Raw genomic sequence first — 15874 nt, 5'->3', positions numbered from 1 at the left:
CGCTTTAAACAAAATACATTGCGTCAAAGCAACTGAACAACATTCACTAGGAAAACAGTGTGTCAATAATGCAAAATGATAGTTAAAGGCAGTTCATCATTGAATTCAGTGATGTCATCTCTGTTCAGTTAAATAGTGTCTGTGCATTTATTTGCAATCATGTCAACGATATCGCTGTAGATGAAGTGACCCCAACTAAGCAAGCCAGAGGCGGCAGCAGCAAGGAACCGAAACTCCATCGGTGACAGAATGGAGAAAAAAACCTTGGGAGAAACCAGGCTCAGTTGGGGGGCCAGTTCTCCTCTGACCAGACGAAACCAGTAGTTCAATTCCAGGCTGCAGCAAAGTCAGAATTGTGCAGAAGAATCATCTGTTTTCATACTTACAAGTGCTATAACAAGTCTCAGTTAGCTTAACACAGTACGCATAACAAGGGCTTTTAAAATAATATATTAAATAAAAAGAAAACCGATAGAATAGAGCAATAAAGCAAGCCAGTGTTAGTGTTTTATTTTTTGCTTTTGTTAATTCTATAATAAATAAAAATAATGCCAATAGAAGACAAAGATTAGAAAGCTATTTTTCCCCCCTAAAAATAATAGAATTAGAATAGAGAGTGCTAGAGTTAGTGGGTCAAATAAAGATGGAAGAGGTGTGTTTTTAGCCGATTCTTGAAGATGGCTAAGGACTCAGCGGATCGGATTGAGTTGGACAGGTCATTCCACCATGGGGGAACCTTTAATTTAAAAGTCAGTAAAAGTGTCATTAAACAAGTTTACTAAATAAGTCAGGCTTGTTTTAGTTAGTGTGGCTTATTTTCAACCAAATCAACTGACAATAAGTAAGTCTAACTAAAATAAACCGGTTTTATTTGGTAAACTTGTTTTCTGAAACAGGCCCCTGGTCTGAGGCTGGTTTGTGTTAGTAGAGCTACTCAGGTTAGTAAGTCTCAGAACCAGCTTACTTTTTTCAGGGTTAAGTTCTTGGGTTTGTAGTGCCTTAAAATGTACTGATTCTGCAGGACTCGATTTTTAGATGCATGTATTAGTATTATTGTATTAATAATCAATAGGAATCGGCCTAATTCTGCCCTACATGCATTATTGGGTGTTCTCATTTGTAGTTTTAGAATCATTTAGCAGAATTCTGTGTGTCTTTATTATTATTATTAATAATAATAATATTTCATTATGCCCTTGGTTTGGTTGTGGAAATTATTAGATACTTTAAAAATGTATTGTACTTTGACAAGGAAATATCTATATGGGTACTCTCTTTAAATGGTATTTGTGCATCCCAAGTCTATTGTTAATTTTTTAATGTTAAATGTTTTTCTTTTTCTCTATAAATGTAGATCATAAGTCATGTGCAGAAACAGGCCAGGAGCTGATGAGACCATACTTACATGAATTTCTTACATCAGCATATGAGGACTATGATATTGTCATCTGGTGTAAGTATCTAGCTAGACGATCAAGTTTTGCAGAATCTTTTCTGTGATGCTCAAGAATGCAGATCTTTTGTTTCTCTTTCATGTATTTTCAGCTGCAACAAGTATGAAGTGGATTGATGCTAAAATGAAAGTACGTCAAATTATATATTTTATTTTCTCCATTTTAATGGAAGGCTTTAACCATAATTCATATAAATATAATTATTATTATGCCTCAAATGTGCCTCAGGTTATGATTGTACTGTTGAGGTCCCCTTTACTTGCATTAACATACTGGATCTGTTTTTTTATTTGTTTTTTTTTAGGAACTGGGTGTGACGGACAACCCAAACTATAAGATCACCTTCATGTTGGACAATGCAGCTATGATCACTGTGCACACACTTAAAAGAGGAGTCGTAGAGGTAAGACACATTCTAGTAAAATAAAAATAACACATCATTGTCTCTGCCAAGTCAAATTTATTTAGAGTTAGAGCATATAAAATCAATTGAGATTTGTGAAAAGTATTTTAATTCAGCAATAAGGAGCTTTAAAGGTCCCGTTTTACATGCTTTTTTGAAGCTTTGATTGTGTTTACAATGTGCAATATAACGTGTTCATGTTTCGCGTGTAAAAAAAACACAGTATTTTTCACACAATTCACCTATCTGTATACTGCTGTTTTAACTGTCACAAAAACGGGCTGTTGACTTCCTTGTTCCATAAAGCCTCTCCTTCAGAAATACGTAACGGGTTCTGATTGGGCCAGCGGTACCTGTGTTGTGAATCGACAGCAGCTGAGAGCAGGCTGCCCTCCTGGTAACGCGATTGGGCTAGAACGCACGTACTGGAGATGTATTTATAGTCACAGGAGGAGCGTTTTTACTGATGAGATACGCATGAAAACCGCATTCGTTTTTTTGCACAGCCCTAACATCTAGTTAACAAAGCTAAACAGCGTTACTCTGTGTAATAAGTTACAGAAACTGTTAAACGCACCAACTTAATAAAATACACTTACCGGTTGTGGTCCATAAACAACACCTTCTCCAGACAAAGAGGGAACTGCTCCATCTTTCAAGAATAATCTTTGTGCAAATCGAGCATTAAACTGATTGAGATTGAGAAAGTTGCCCTCAGCAAGCTGTCCTCAGCAAAATGAGCTGCCCATAGTTTTACATGTGCATTATAATTTTCGGGAATCGAGTTAAACATAAATTGTAACCATTAATCTCCAAGTACAGTATTCCTGGGAAGCCCAAACAAAGATGATTGAACTCAGAGATGAAAAAAAAAAACAGCGTGGCGACAAACACAAACACAGCTCTTCCTTCTTCTCTGTCGGAGCGCAACAAGGCCACGCCCCCCTGTTTGTGAATTCATGTGGGTGGTGGTTAATCAAAAAAACTGTTTTAGTGACGTTATTACTGCAGGAACTAGAGGGCTGTAGTCCAAACGGGTCGTTTTTTGTAGGCGAATTCTGTTAAATCAAATATCTCGCTTGGCATTGAACTTTGAGCTTTAGAATTTTACAGATATTATTTATACTCTAACAACAACATTACACACTAACTAAAGTTTAAAACATGGAATCACGGAGAAGGGGACCTTTAAAGAAGGCAATAGTCTCATCATTCAGTCAGTCATTTTAAGTCAGTAGAATGTTAATTTAGTTCAGTTCACCAACAGTGTCAATAGCCGGGTTTCCATCCAAAGTTGTGAATTTAACTTATGCACAAAATTGTAATATTGCACAAAACATTTGCGAACAATCACCATTTCCATCCAGAAATTATTTGATGACAGACTTTGCTTTGGAATTTCCGAATGACCATACAACAAAATTTCAGATGCTGTGGAACAAGATCTATCTGCTGGTTAGTCAGGATTTACTATCCCATAGTGCATTCATATTACTTTTTTGATGCGCTTGGAGGAATTTATTCACAAAATGCATTTCCATCTCCCATTATATTCGCATTAACCCTTTTTCAAGTCAAAAACCACCTCAAGCGAGCGTAAAAACTTTTCAATGTTCTTGTAATTCAGTGTTTCCATTGCTCAATTCTGATGCAATACTTCAAAATGCACATAAAAGCAGGGTGATGGAAACCCAGCTAATGTTGCAGAGAAAGTGTCAATTTCCAGCTCAGTTCAGTTCCAATTTTGTTCTTGTCCAATAGTAGCAGTACAGATAAATCATTAGTAGAAATTATAATTAATTGTCTATCAATCCCCAGTGTCCCGTTATGCATAATGTGTACTTCTAATGTTTCAGGTGAAGCCTTTAGGAGTCATATGGGATAAATATAGTGAGTTCTACAACAGAAAGAACACAATTATGTTTGATGACATTGGAAGAAACTTTCTCATGAATCCACAGAATGGACTGAAGGTATGCTAGAGTCAATGTTTATACTTAATTTCTGATTTAACAGGTAATTATTTGGGAATCTTTGTGTACATCATGATCCAATCTGATTCTGGGAATCACAATCCAATTTTAAATGGATTCTTAAAGCTACATTCTGTAAGTTTTGTATCTGTGTCACCATCACCATCTCTGTTTGAAACCTGTAATTGCAGTTATTTGTGGCATTATCTTTGTGTGCATTGTGCATTAGCATGGCTCTAGTGCGGATCTAATGTTTTGAGGAAAATGTTTGGCTGTCAGTCACTGCACCGGTGTGGATTCTGTACTTCAGATTCCAGCCTGTGACTTGGAGTATACAGTAGGTGGCCAACCAAAATGTAGTAAGTGCCACCGCATCTGCAAAGTGCATTTGCAGCTTTTGACCGCTGAGTGGCGCTTGAACCCTCTGGAGTCGATTTACGCGTATACGCGTTATGAGTCATTTTCTCCTGATAACCCTGAAAAGAACTTAAATTACACTTTCAGTTTTAATCATTCAGATAAGATCAATACATCAATCGAATCTGTAAAGGGTCTACTTTTTTTGGTTACAGAACTAATAATAACAACATTTTGTGAACTTCTAAAATAAAGATAACAAACAAGGTGTGCTGTCTGCAGCCTTTGTCTGTGCTGATCTTCATTTACAAACACATCATTAAAATGAACTGTAACTTCGTGAATACTCAACGAAGAAACATGAGAGAGATATCTATAGAACGCTTGACATGTCTACTTTTAAACTAAACAAGTTCTGCCGAAAACAAATATTCTGTGATAAAGTAATCCATATGAAAACAACGCGATGTCCGTTTTTCACATCTCCCTTCATTATATCTAATGTGACCACGTCCCCACGCTGAACGTGCTTTTCAGATTCAAACTGAAGTGCGTGGCTTGAATATGCCCACACAGAAGAAAAAGCAGTGATACTGTTCTTTAAATTCTTTTTATTTTACTGTTTGTTTTGCGATGAGAGGAATAAGACAATTCACCCCAAAAAGATGTGATGTGGTTGAGGATTTGATAAATGGATTTCCTCAGAAAAAAAGAATGAAGCATTTTATTCAGCAGAGATCATAAACATGAGTAAGTCTCTTTGTATTTATTTATATACTTGTACTAGTTTTCACATAACCTGTAAACATTTTACTAGTTAGACTTTTTCCAAAGACTTTTTCCAAACTATAATTCCTGACTAAATGTATAATCAAGTGAAATATTATGAAGTTTCAATAACAATATGCAATACTACACCATTCAAAAGCTTGATGTAAATAATATAAATTTAACAAATAAAGATTACAAACAAATGTAAAAACAATGCTGTTCTTTCAAATTTTTCCCCCTAAAAAACCAAAAAAAATATTCTCAGCTCTTTTCAACATTAATAATAAAATAATAATAATAGCAATAAATGTTTTTTTTTTTTTTTTTGTAGAAAATAAGATTGTTAAAAGGATTTCTGAAGGATTGTGTGACTGGAGTAATGATGCAAAAACATTAGTTTGAAAGTCAGCTTTGGTTGTTCCTAATAAACTGTTTAACTGCTCCCCCAAATGTATATTAAATTATGTTGTGGGATAAAAATATTTAAATACATTCTAAATAAACTACAAACATAAAATTATATAGATTTATTTTCTCCTCACATTCTTTCTTGTAACACCTCCCTCTCAGTGACACACAGCTGACTTAACCCCTTTACGTGCAAACATCGCCGACGACCCCAGTTTATTATTGTTTCACTTTCACAGCACATTAAACATCACTGTCTTCATCTGGACAAACTGTGCATCAATTGAAAGTTTAAAGACTCTAGCTTCGATATTTGACCAATATTTTTATAAAACATTGTTGCAGTGACATATATTTAGTGATTTATGTCAGGAGTGCAAAATAATAAATCCGTATTATGCCACATTTTGAATAGAAATTCACCACTCACTCTTATTCAGTCACGTCAGCAGCGGTTTATTTGTGTTCACATAGACTCACTGAACAGCGTCAATAAGGATTTATAGACCAAAGATGCATATCTGCGGAGATATATGGATATATTTACTGATGTTTACTTCATATTTCTTCAGACAGAATCGTCATTTCTATTCATTTTCCACGGATTTACGCGATCAGATGATAAACAGCCTCTCCCAGCGATCTGTGTGTGCGTGCAGTAGTCACAGCTCGTGCGGTGTGTGACTCAGACTCTGATTGGGTCTTCCCAACGTCAATATGAGAGTGTCATATATGGACACCGCCCCATCGTGTCACATGCTTCCTGTGCACTTCCTGGTAGTTATCTGGCCAAAACAACACTGAAACACCTCTGTACACACAAAGTATCCGAATAATAAACCCGCAATTACGATAGTAAAGCTTGGTATGAGAATTTCTTGAGATCTGGGGCGTTTTTATAAAAAAAATCGAATATGTACATCGGAAATGCTAACTTGTACAGCGATGAAAAAGGCTACAAATAACATATTTTTACAACAGTAAACGACCAAATTCCACCCCTGATCGCTAAAGGAAGTTATTATAAACACTCGATCGGGGTTTAAAGTGAGTTTTGAGTAAAAGTGTACTAATAATTTCATAAATTGTCAGATGTATCTTGATGCTAACGTTAGCACCAATGCTACTAATAGTAGGTGCTTTTCTTCTTCATAATGCATTTTTGTCTCAATAATTCACGTAAGGTCGTAAGAAAATGTTTTGTTGTATTTTTATAGTAAGACTTTTGATAAATAAGGGCTAAATGCAAAGAGAGACTGAAGTGAGATCGCTGCTTTGTTGCTTTGTAAAGCCTGAAAAACCACAATCAAGGCTAATAAAGGTGGAATAAAAACAAAAGAATACTGATAAAAGAATAATGCGGATAATGTGTCGTACCTGGCGGAGGTGTGAATGACTCGTTTGGTGAGAACAATACAATCATGAATCGGGCAGCTTTCAACAGTGAAACATACACAAAGAGCACAGGAATGTTTACATGTGAGATCTTATAGAGATGACAAGTGCCATAAATCAATCTGATTAGCCTTCTCTAAAAACACACATGACATGGCCTTAGAAAATATTTCATAAAATTCACAGTTTTACAGATTTGATTATGAAATTTTTTATGAAGTTTTGGAAGACTTGTGGCCTTAGCTACACTGTGTTTTCAAACTCATTTCCTACATGAACATTTTTTTAAATGCATTTAAAACATATGTTTTTTATATTTTTATTTTTGTTTTTATGTTTGAGTTTATATATCTCTATTATCATAACAGTCTGAGTGATTCTGATTCCTGAACAGTAAACTTTAAAGTGTCAGCTTTGTGAACAAAGGTTGATTATGTATCTAGTCAGAAAGAATCATGAGCAGAAACCTTTTTATTTTGGGTATGTAATTTCGGTCTCCATGCCAAAAAAGGGGGTTACTAGTAAGGGGTTAAAGGCTCATTATGCTGCTCATTATGCAGGCCTTTGTCTTCTCAGGTGTAAATCACAATGATATTCATGATAGTTGACGCCTACTCGCATATGACTTTTACCAACAAAACGTGTCTTAATAAATTTAAATCAATATATTGTTTTCTGTGAGTGAGTAAATTAGATGATTTTCACATAATTGAGAAAGAAAAATTCTAGGCTACAAGCTCCAGTTCTCAAAAATCCCAGGAACCATTGTTCTTTGTGTTTTATTACCTGATTCAAGTGTTTTAAAGTTTTTAGTTTTTCACTAACCATGCATAAACATTTTTTTTCTCAAAAATACAATCATGTACATGGGTCAAAGACGAAAAAGTGTTTAAGCATAAAAAAGCATGGAATACTGCTTTAAACTGTTTTAGTGTCCCCCCACCCCCAAAATGCAAAAACTTTTCGGTTTTATTTAATTGCAATTTTTTTAGTTTTTCTGAGCAAAAAAATAAATATCATACATTTCCCCTGATTTACAGAAGACACCCAGTAAAATGTCATTCAGTGTAACAAGCTTGTCAGGCATATTTACAACAAAAATCAATTTATGACATTAAAAGACTAATTACTCTCACTCCAAATACTATTTAGTTGTAATTTGACATTTTTAACATTTGCTACTATCCTAGGTTATGCCCATTTGTCAGTAAGTTTTTTTTTTTTACTAATTTAAAACACAATAAAATTTAGTATGCTCCATTATTCTTTTATATATTTTAATATCTACACGTCAGAATAAGCATGCTGTTTGAATTTTTGCATAAATATTGTGTTACACTGAATGACAATGTAACATTATTTTAACCAAATTTTGACATTTTATTCTCCAAAAAGTAGACATTTTACTTGCATTTAATGTACTTTCTATGGACACAAAATCACTTTTGTACATTTCTTTTGATGCGGACATCTTAACGTCTTTGACCCACATACATGCATTTCACATATTATTATAGCCTAGTTTGTGGTGATTACAGTGAGATTAGACTTTACCTATTTAGATATTTATAAGAAACTGAAAAAAGCACAAATGTCAGGGCATGACAAAACAAAACCAGACCCAAAAAATACCCTTAGACTCCAGAGGGTTAACCACAAGTTATCAAACAAGTGCATCGAAGCACATTTTCGCAAATAGCCATCAGCTTTGCCGCAATGCGTCACATTTGATGGCTACAGAAGGGGAAAATTTAAGTAAAGCACTGTTAGTTAAAATATTTGATATTCACAGATGAGAGTTGATTGCTTGAAGTTATGTGTATTTCTTAGAATGAATTCAGGCAGGATTATGTCAAGCCTATGAGCTTGTGCTTATATTTTCTCTAAGCTACACAGTATTACACCATATTTTAGATTTGATACATTGCATAGGTGTGCAGTATTATTTATATAATATGAATTATGTGTTATTCTAAAGAAATTGTGGTTTACTTTGCATCGAAGCATTAAAAGTGGTAGCCTACAGTATTTTAGTGAGCTAGTCTACATGGATTAATATGCAAAATGTCAATATTCTCACATATTAGGCCTATAATTTAATTTATATTTTAAAATTCCTTTAATAAAACAGAATGCATTTTTGTCATGCACTTCATTGTTATTTGTTACCTGTCCTTTATTTTGACATAACTTTTTGGGAAAAAGATATTTGTCTGTACGATGATTAAGAAATTGTTGCGTGTTTTATAAATGATTTCCTTTATTTTAGTAAAACGTGAGGCACTGTATAATTTCACTCCCTTTATTTAAGCCCAATTGAAACAAGAAACAAAAAAATTAAACCTGCACGATTTAGCTTAATCATTGAAACTCTAAAGAATGGACTGATTAATAAAACGTCCTCAAGTTTAAACTCAAGTTCTCTTATTATAATCAACAAAATGCACACAATGTAAAAAAGCGCTTCATTGACAACTTCAGTGATTTTAAAGGGAGCCTTCTTTATTTGCTTTCACATAATTTAAGTAAAGTAAAAAATAAATGAATTAATTGCAACCGCATTTAAATGCAGGTGTGTATAATATTCCTTAAAATATCAGAGTGCAGGATTTGCAATATAAGTAGATTTTCTTGCGTTGCACGTTGCTTAGCGTGCACTCACATCGTTTATTCTTATTTGTCTACATATTTTGTCTTCATTATTGTTTGGTTTTATTTTGGATAATTGCATGTAAAAAAATTATACTTTGTAATGCATATACAGAGTGTAAATTATTATACATATTCAAGTGTTTGTGCGAAAATTATTAATGCATATGCAGGACAGGGAAGCGCCCTCTCGATCACTTAAATTTTTTCCTGATAATGAAATAACTGAAAATTGGGGTGACTCATATACATGAGAAATATATCTAAAGAAAGTTTGAGATGTCTTTTAAACTAATTAATTAAAAACGAAAGCATTATGTAATCCATGTGGAGAGATTCAGCACTGTGAATTTAATCTTGCAGCCAGCAATAAAACATTTGTTTATTAATAAAAAATTAAAAAGTCTCCTTTTTCACAATTATTAGGCTACTTCTGCATGTGGTTTGTGGAAAACGTAATGCATGTGCTTGAGCTCAGAATTTATAAGGGGTGGATTATAGATGTACATTTAATATAATAATGACAAATGAACGACTAGTAACTAGAAAAATCTTACGTGGGAGGCAGCCCTATTAAATACCCTCTAGACATCTGTTAAAGTTTTTAAAGCTTTTTATACGCTTTTGCATAAATTCTGCTTTCAGAACGGTCTGTAATGGAGAGATCCCTTAAAGGGTTAGTTCATCGCAAATTAAAATTATCTCATTAATGGCTCTCATGTCGTTCAAAACCCATAAGACCTTTGTTCATCTTCGGAACACAGTTTAAGATATTTTAGATTTAGTCCGAGAGCTTTCTGTCTCTCCATTGAAAATGTGTTATGGTATACTGTCCATGGTTAGAAAGGTAAGAAAAACATCATCAAAAGTAGTCCATGTGACATCAGAGGGTCAGTTAGAATTTTTTGAAGCATCGAAAATTCATTTTGGTCCAAAAATAGCAAAAACTATTACTTTATTCATTATTCAATTCAATTCAATTCAAGTTTATTTGTATAGCGCTTTTTACAATACAAATCGTTACAAAGCAACTTTACAGAAAATTATGTTTCTACAATATTTAGTAGTAGCTAGTAGTTTGTGCACGTTTGACAGGATTTTAGAAAAAAATAAATAATAATAATAATACAAGACGTAGTCAGCTAGACGATGAACTATCAATATTAGTAATGAATAGTTATTATATGATGCAGTCACACATTTAGCAATAATTGTTAGTTCTGTTTGTTGATTCAAGGTTAGCATCATCTGGGGTCCTCTGAGGGTCAGCATCATCTCTTCTCAGGTGTTCTGGATCCAGACTGGAGCTTGTGTAATCCGAGTTACCACGGGATGTAAATCCCGTGGCAACACATAGAAACAAAATAAAGACATCATTAGCATAGCTGCTGATCCAACAAAGTAAAATTAGTTTAACCCAAGCTAATGAATAAAAATGCACATTTGATCAGATGCAACTACACTCACAATTTAAAAGATACATTATTCGTATGCTTGGCGAAAGAGATTTGTTTTTAATCTAGATTTAAACAGAGAGAGTGTGTCTGAACCCCGAACATTATCAGGAAGGCTATTCCAGAGTTTGGGAGCCAAATGTGAGAAAGCTCTACCTCCTTTAGTGGACTTTGCAATCCTAGGAACTACCAAAAGTCCAGCGTTTTGTGACCCATTTAGGGCCTCATAGGTAAGTGATGATAATTTGTACCTGATACGGAACTTAATAGGTAGCCAGTGCAGAGACTGTGTAACGCATATGCAGGTCATCGATTCATGGGTTAAATTCAGGCATACAAATGAAACCCTTTTTGCACTAAATGCCTGGCCTGGCACCAGCCTGGCTGGACTTAAATTATTTTATGATACCCATGCGAGCCTCAAAGGAGACCTGAAAACCCCCCAAATTCCTTAACACACACACACACAAAAAGAAACCTTTCTTAAAGTTCCTTACTAATATGTATTTTGAATGTTTGTGTATTGCATAAAAATGGTTAATCCTGGGTAAATGGTTAAAGTGATGACTTATAAGTGGAAATGTTTCTCCTCAGTCTAACTCTTTCTCAAATAGTCATGTTTATGTAACCCCCACTCCTTTGCAGCTCATAAACTTTATGACCCCCTGGGCAACAGGACAGGAAATCTAACCCTTACAAAAGAATGGTAAAATGTACTCAAATGTAGTCTAAATGTATATAGTATTGTTTTTTTCGGTACATTAGAGGTTTCCCATATAAATTGGGACTATCTGCAGTTTCATCATGTGTTAATTAAATCTTTAAATGTGGGTAATTCTGCATTTGAATGTATTTTCATGTTTTGATCATTTATATATATTATTTTTGGTATCTGTGCAATCGTCATGGTTTGACAGACCCATTTATCTAAAGCAAAGTAAGGAAAAATTTATTAATCTTGAATTAAGAACTTGCTAGAATATCACTGCTGAAATCTAACAACCCCCAAAGTTAGTAGGGTGGGTGTTTCCACAGAGACAAAGGAACTTTCCCTCTGCTTTAGATCGCGGACGTTCATTGGTTGTTCACGCGAAAAGAGGCGTGAACCATCCCAAGCCATAAGAACTGACCGAACAAGTTCCGCCTTCTCTTTTTTTTCTCTTCTTCCTCTCTTCGTTCTCGGACACGCTGCTCTCCTGTGCGACCCTCGTCGCTCCAGCGAGTCCCTCGGAGCGGCCTTGGGCCGCGCTCAGATCGCATCGATTTAAATGCTGCTTTAAAGTGTTGCTATGATTTGATCCATTGTTGGCTGAGAAGTGTTACTGTCTATAATTTTCTTACCTGAGCTCATTCTGTGATCTCTCCCTCTTTCATTCTCTCTCTCTCTCTCCCTCATTTGGATTCCGTTATGTCTTGTAAAAAGTTTACTGTCTGTATTGTCGTACGCATATTTACTCTGTGTGATTTGTAGTTTCGATGTATCATTAGTAAATTATTAAAAACCATATATTCATGATTCTTGTCTCCACCACCCGCTCACATTACGAGTCACTGAGATGTCTGATCTTTAGCTACAAGCTTTAAATTTATAAACTAAATTTATCATAAGGATAGGATAATGTTTTCATGGCCAGAGAATATTTTTCCTTGAATTATAAGAAGTGATAACTTTATTGAAAATTGATAGGTCAATCTGGTTTGCTGGACAAACCACTGTTTGATTTGCAGTAATTTACAGTAAGAGATATCACAATAATTGATATGAAGAATGGAATATTGACATATTAATGAGTAAGTTACAGTGCCCTGTAATTAGTTATTGGTATAGACAATTGAGCTATTTTTCATAATCAATACAATTTATTGTAACTGTCATATGAGATATAAATATTATTCATATTCCTGATTAATTATTCAAATTCCCTATATATCATTTGAGTTAATTATTCTGTACAACTCATTGTTGCTACAACTGTAAAATTGGGGTAATATGATCATATTTTCTTGACCTCGTAAGGACTCTAGCTGCTGCATTTTGGACTACCTGTAGCTTGTTTATTGACGAAGCAGGACAACCACCTAGAAGTGCATTACAATAGTCCAGTCTAGAGGTCATAAATGCATGAACTAGCTTTACTGCATCAGAAACAGATAACATGTTTCGTAGCTTGGCAATGTTTCTAAGATGGAAGAATGCAGTTTTTGTAACATTGGAAATATGATTTTCAAAAGACAAATTGCTGTCTAATATAACACCCAGATTTCTGACTGTATAGGAAGTAACAGGACATCCGTCTAGTTGCAGATTGTAATCTACAAGATTCTTTGTAGTGTTTTTTGGTCCAATAATTAATATCTCTGTCTTATCCGAATTTAATTGGAGAAAATTATTAGTCATCCAATCTTTTACATTTTTAACACACTCTGTTAGCTTAGATAATTGGGAAGTTTCATCTGGTCTCTTTGAGATATATAGCTGAGTATCATCAGCATAACAGTGGAAGCTAATTCTGTATTTTCTAATAATATTACCAAGGGGCAACATGAATATTGAAAATAGAAGGGGACCTAGGACGGATCCTTGTGGCACTCCATATTTTACTGATGATAAATGAGATGACACCCCATTTAAGTAAACAAAATGGTAGCAATCGGACAGGTAGGATCTAAACCATCTTAGAGCCTGCCCTTGAATACCTGTATAGTTTTGTAATCGATCTATGAGTATGTCATGATCTATGGTGTCAAACGCAGCACTAAGGTCAAGTAAGACTAGAAATGAGATGCAGCCTTGATCTGACGCAAGGAGCAGGTCATTTGTAATTTTAACAAGTGCAGTTTCTGTGCTATGGTGGGGCCTAAAACCTGACTGAAATTCTTCATACATATCATTTTTATGCAGGAAGGTGCTCAATTGAGCAGACACAACTTTTTCAAAAATATTAGACATAAATGGAAGATTTGAAATAGGCCTATAATTTGCCAGTACACTAGGATCTAGTTTTGGTTTCTTAATAAGAGGCTTGATAACCGCCAGCTTGAATGGTTTTGGGACGTGACCTAAAGATAATATTAATGATATTGAGAAACGGTTCTTCGGCTACAGGTAACAGCTCTTTCAGTAATTTAGTGGGTACAGGTCAGGATCTAATTAAACATGTTGTTGGTTTAGATACAGTGATAAGTTTATTTAGCTCTTCCTGTCCTATATTTGTAAAGCACTGCAGTTTATTTTTGGGTGCGATGGATGAAACTGAAGTGTTAGACGCTTTAGAATCTACATTCGCTATTGTATTTCTAATGTTATCTATTTTATGAGTGAAGAAATCATTACTATTTAACTTTGGTGGAATATTTCAATCAGGTGGCGTCTGGTAATTTGTTAACTTAGCCACTGTGCTAAATAAAAACCTTGGATTGTTTTGGTTATTTTCTATGAGTTTGTGTATATGTTCTGCCCTAGCAGTTTTTAGAGCCTGTCTATAGCTGGACATACTATTTTTCCATGCAATTCTAAAAACTTCTAAGTTAGTTTTTCTCCATTTGCGTTCAAGACTACGAGTTACTTTCTTGAGAGAGTGAGTATTACTGTTATACCATGGTACAGTACGTTTTTCTCTAACCTTTTTCAATTTGATGGGGGCAACAGCTTCTAATGTATTAGAGAAAATAGTGCCCATGTTGTCAGTTATTTCGTCTAATTCATGTGTATTTTTGGGTACAAATAGCAGTTGAGATAGATCAGGCAGGTTATTTGCGAATCTTTCTTTGGTGGCTGGAACAATAGTTCTGCCTAGACGGTATCGCTGAGACATATAGTTAATATCAGTTATACGCATGCACGATTCAAGGAAATGGTCTGTAATATCATCACTTTGAGGCACAATATCTGTAGCAGTAAGATTGATTCCATGCAATATAATTAAATCTAGTATAGATTAAAACGGTGAGTGGGCCCGGTGACATTTTGCTTGACTCCAAAAGAGTTTATTAGGTCAGTAAACGCAAGTCCTAATGCATCATTTGCATTATCAACGTGAATATTAAAATCTCCCATGATTAGCGCCTTATCAACTGTAACTAGAAGGTCTGAAAGGAAATCTGCAAATTCTTTTAGGAATTCTGTATACGACCTTGCTGGTCTATACACAGTAGCCAGAGCAAGAGATACATTAGATTTCTTTTGCATGTCTGACAGTGTAACATTTAGCAGGAGTATTTCAAAAGAGTTAAAGCTGTATCCTGTTTTCTGGGTAACATTGAGAATATCACTATATATTGTTGCAACACCTCCGCCACGACCAGTCTGACGGGGCTCATGCTTATAACAGTAGTTTGGTGGAGTAGACTCATTCAAACCAAAATAATCATTTGGTTTTAGCCAGGTTTCAGTCAAGCAGAGTACATCAAAACTATTATCTGTGATAATTTCATTCACAATAACTGCTTTTGGTGTGAGTGATCTAATATTTATGAGACCAAACTTTAAAAATTGTTTTTGTTCATTTACTTTACATTTTTCTGGTTTAATTGCGATAAGATTTTTCTAGATCCTAGATTATATTTATATTTTGAACTCCCTATTTGGGGAACAGACACAGTCTTAATAGTTTTTACAGTGCAAGTACTTTTATCATTTAAGCGGGTGGAACAAAACTCATCATAATGGTTATTTGAAAATTGACTTACTAGTCACATGGAGCGAAGTGTCCTGGAGATGTTGTCAGAAAGCAGCTCCGCTCCGATTTTGCTGGGGTGTAATCCATCAGCACGACACAGCCTAGGACGCTCCCAGAAAAGATTCCAGTTATTAACAAATAACACTTTCTGTTCTTTACACCATGACAACAACCATTCATTTAAAGCAAAAAGTCTACTGAACCTTTCGTGTCCTCGTCGATACGTGGGCAGTGGTCCTGACACGACGATCGTCGCCGCGGGCGTTGTGCTGCGAACCGTCTCGATCAGGCTGCTGAAGTCCCTCTTCAGCGTCTCCGTCTGCCGCAGCGT

At 34.9% G+C, this 15874-nt stretch overlaps 1 protein-coding gene across 2 annotated transcripts in view; it reads left to right on the top strand.

Moving 5' to 3' along the window:
- Nucleotides 1-1311: 1311 nt before the first annotated feature.
- Nucleotides 1312-15874, top strand: part of ublcp1 (ubiquitin-like domain containing CTD phosphatase 1) — a 28531-nt gene continuing 13968 nt past the window's right edge. The window contains exons 1-4 of one of the 2 annotated variants that reach the window (XM_026259344.1): nucleotides 1312-1453; nucleotides 1546-1583; nucleotides 1759-1857; nucleotides 3714-3830. In XM_026259344.1, the coding sequence (XP_026115129.1) occupies nucleotides 1327-1453; nucleotides 1546-1583; nucleotides 1759-1857; nucleotides 3714-3830 (381 nt within the window). In that variant the 5' untranslated portion in view covers nucleotides 1312-1326. The remainder of the gene's footprint in view (nucleotides 1454-1545; nucleotides 1584-1758; nucleotides 1858-3713; nucleotides 3831-15874) is intronic. The other variant, XM_026259342.1, reaches the window with a different exon arrangement.

The sequence above is a fragment of the Carassius auratus genome, unplaced genomic scaffold (assembly GCF_003368295.1).
Source record: "Carassius auratus strain Wakin unplaced genomic scaffold, ASM336829v1 scaf_tig00215135, whole genome shotgun sequence".
Taxonomy (NCBI): Eukaryota; Metazoa; Chordata; class Actinopteri; order Cypriniformes; family Cyprinidae; genus Carassius; species Carassius auratus.
Note: the sequence above shows the minus strand (reverse complement) of the source record. Positions and strands in the feature narration are given on the sequence as shown.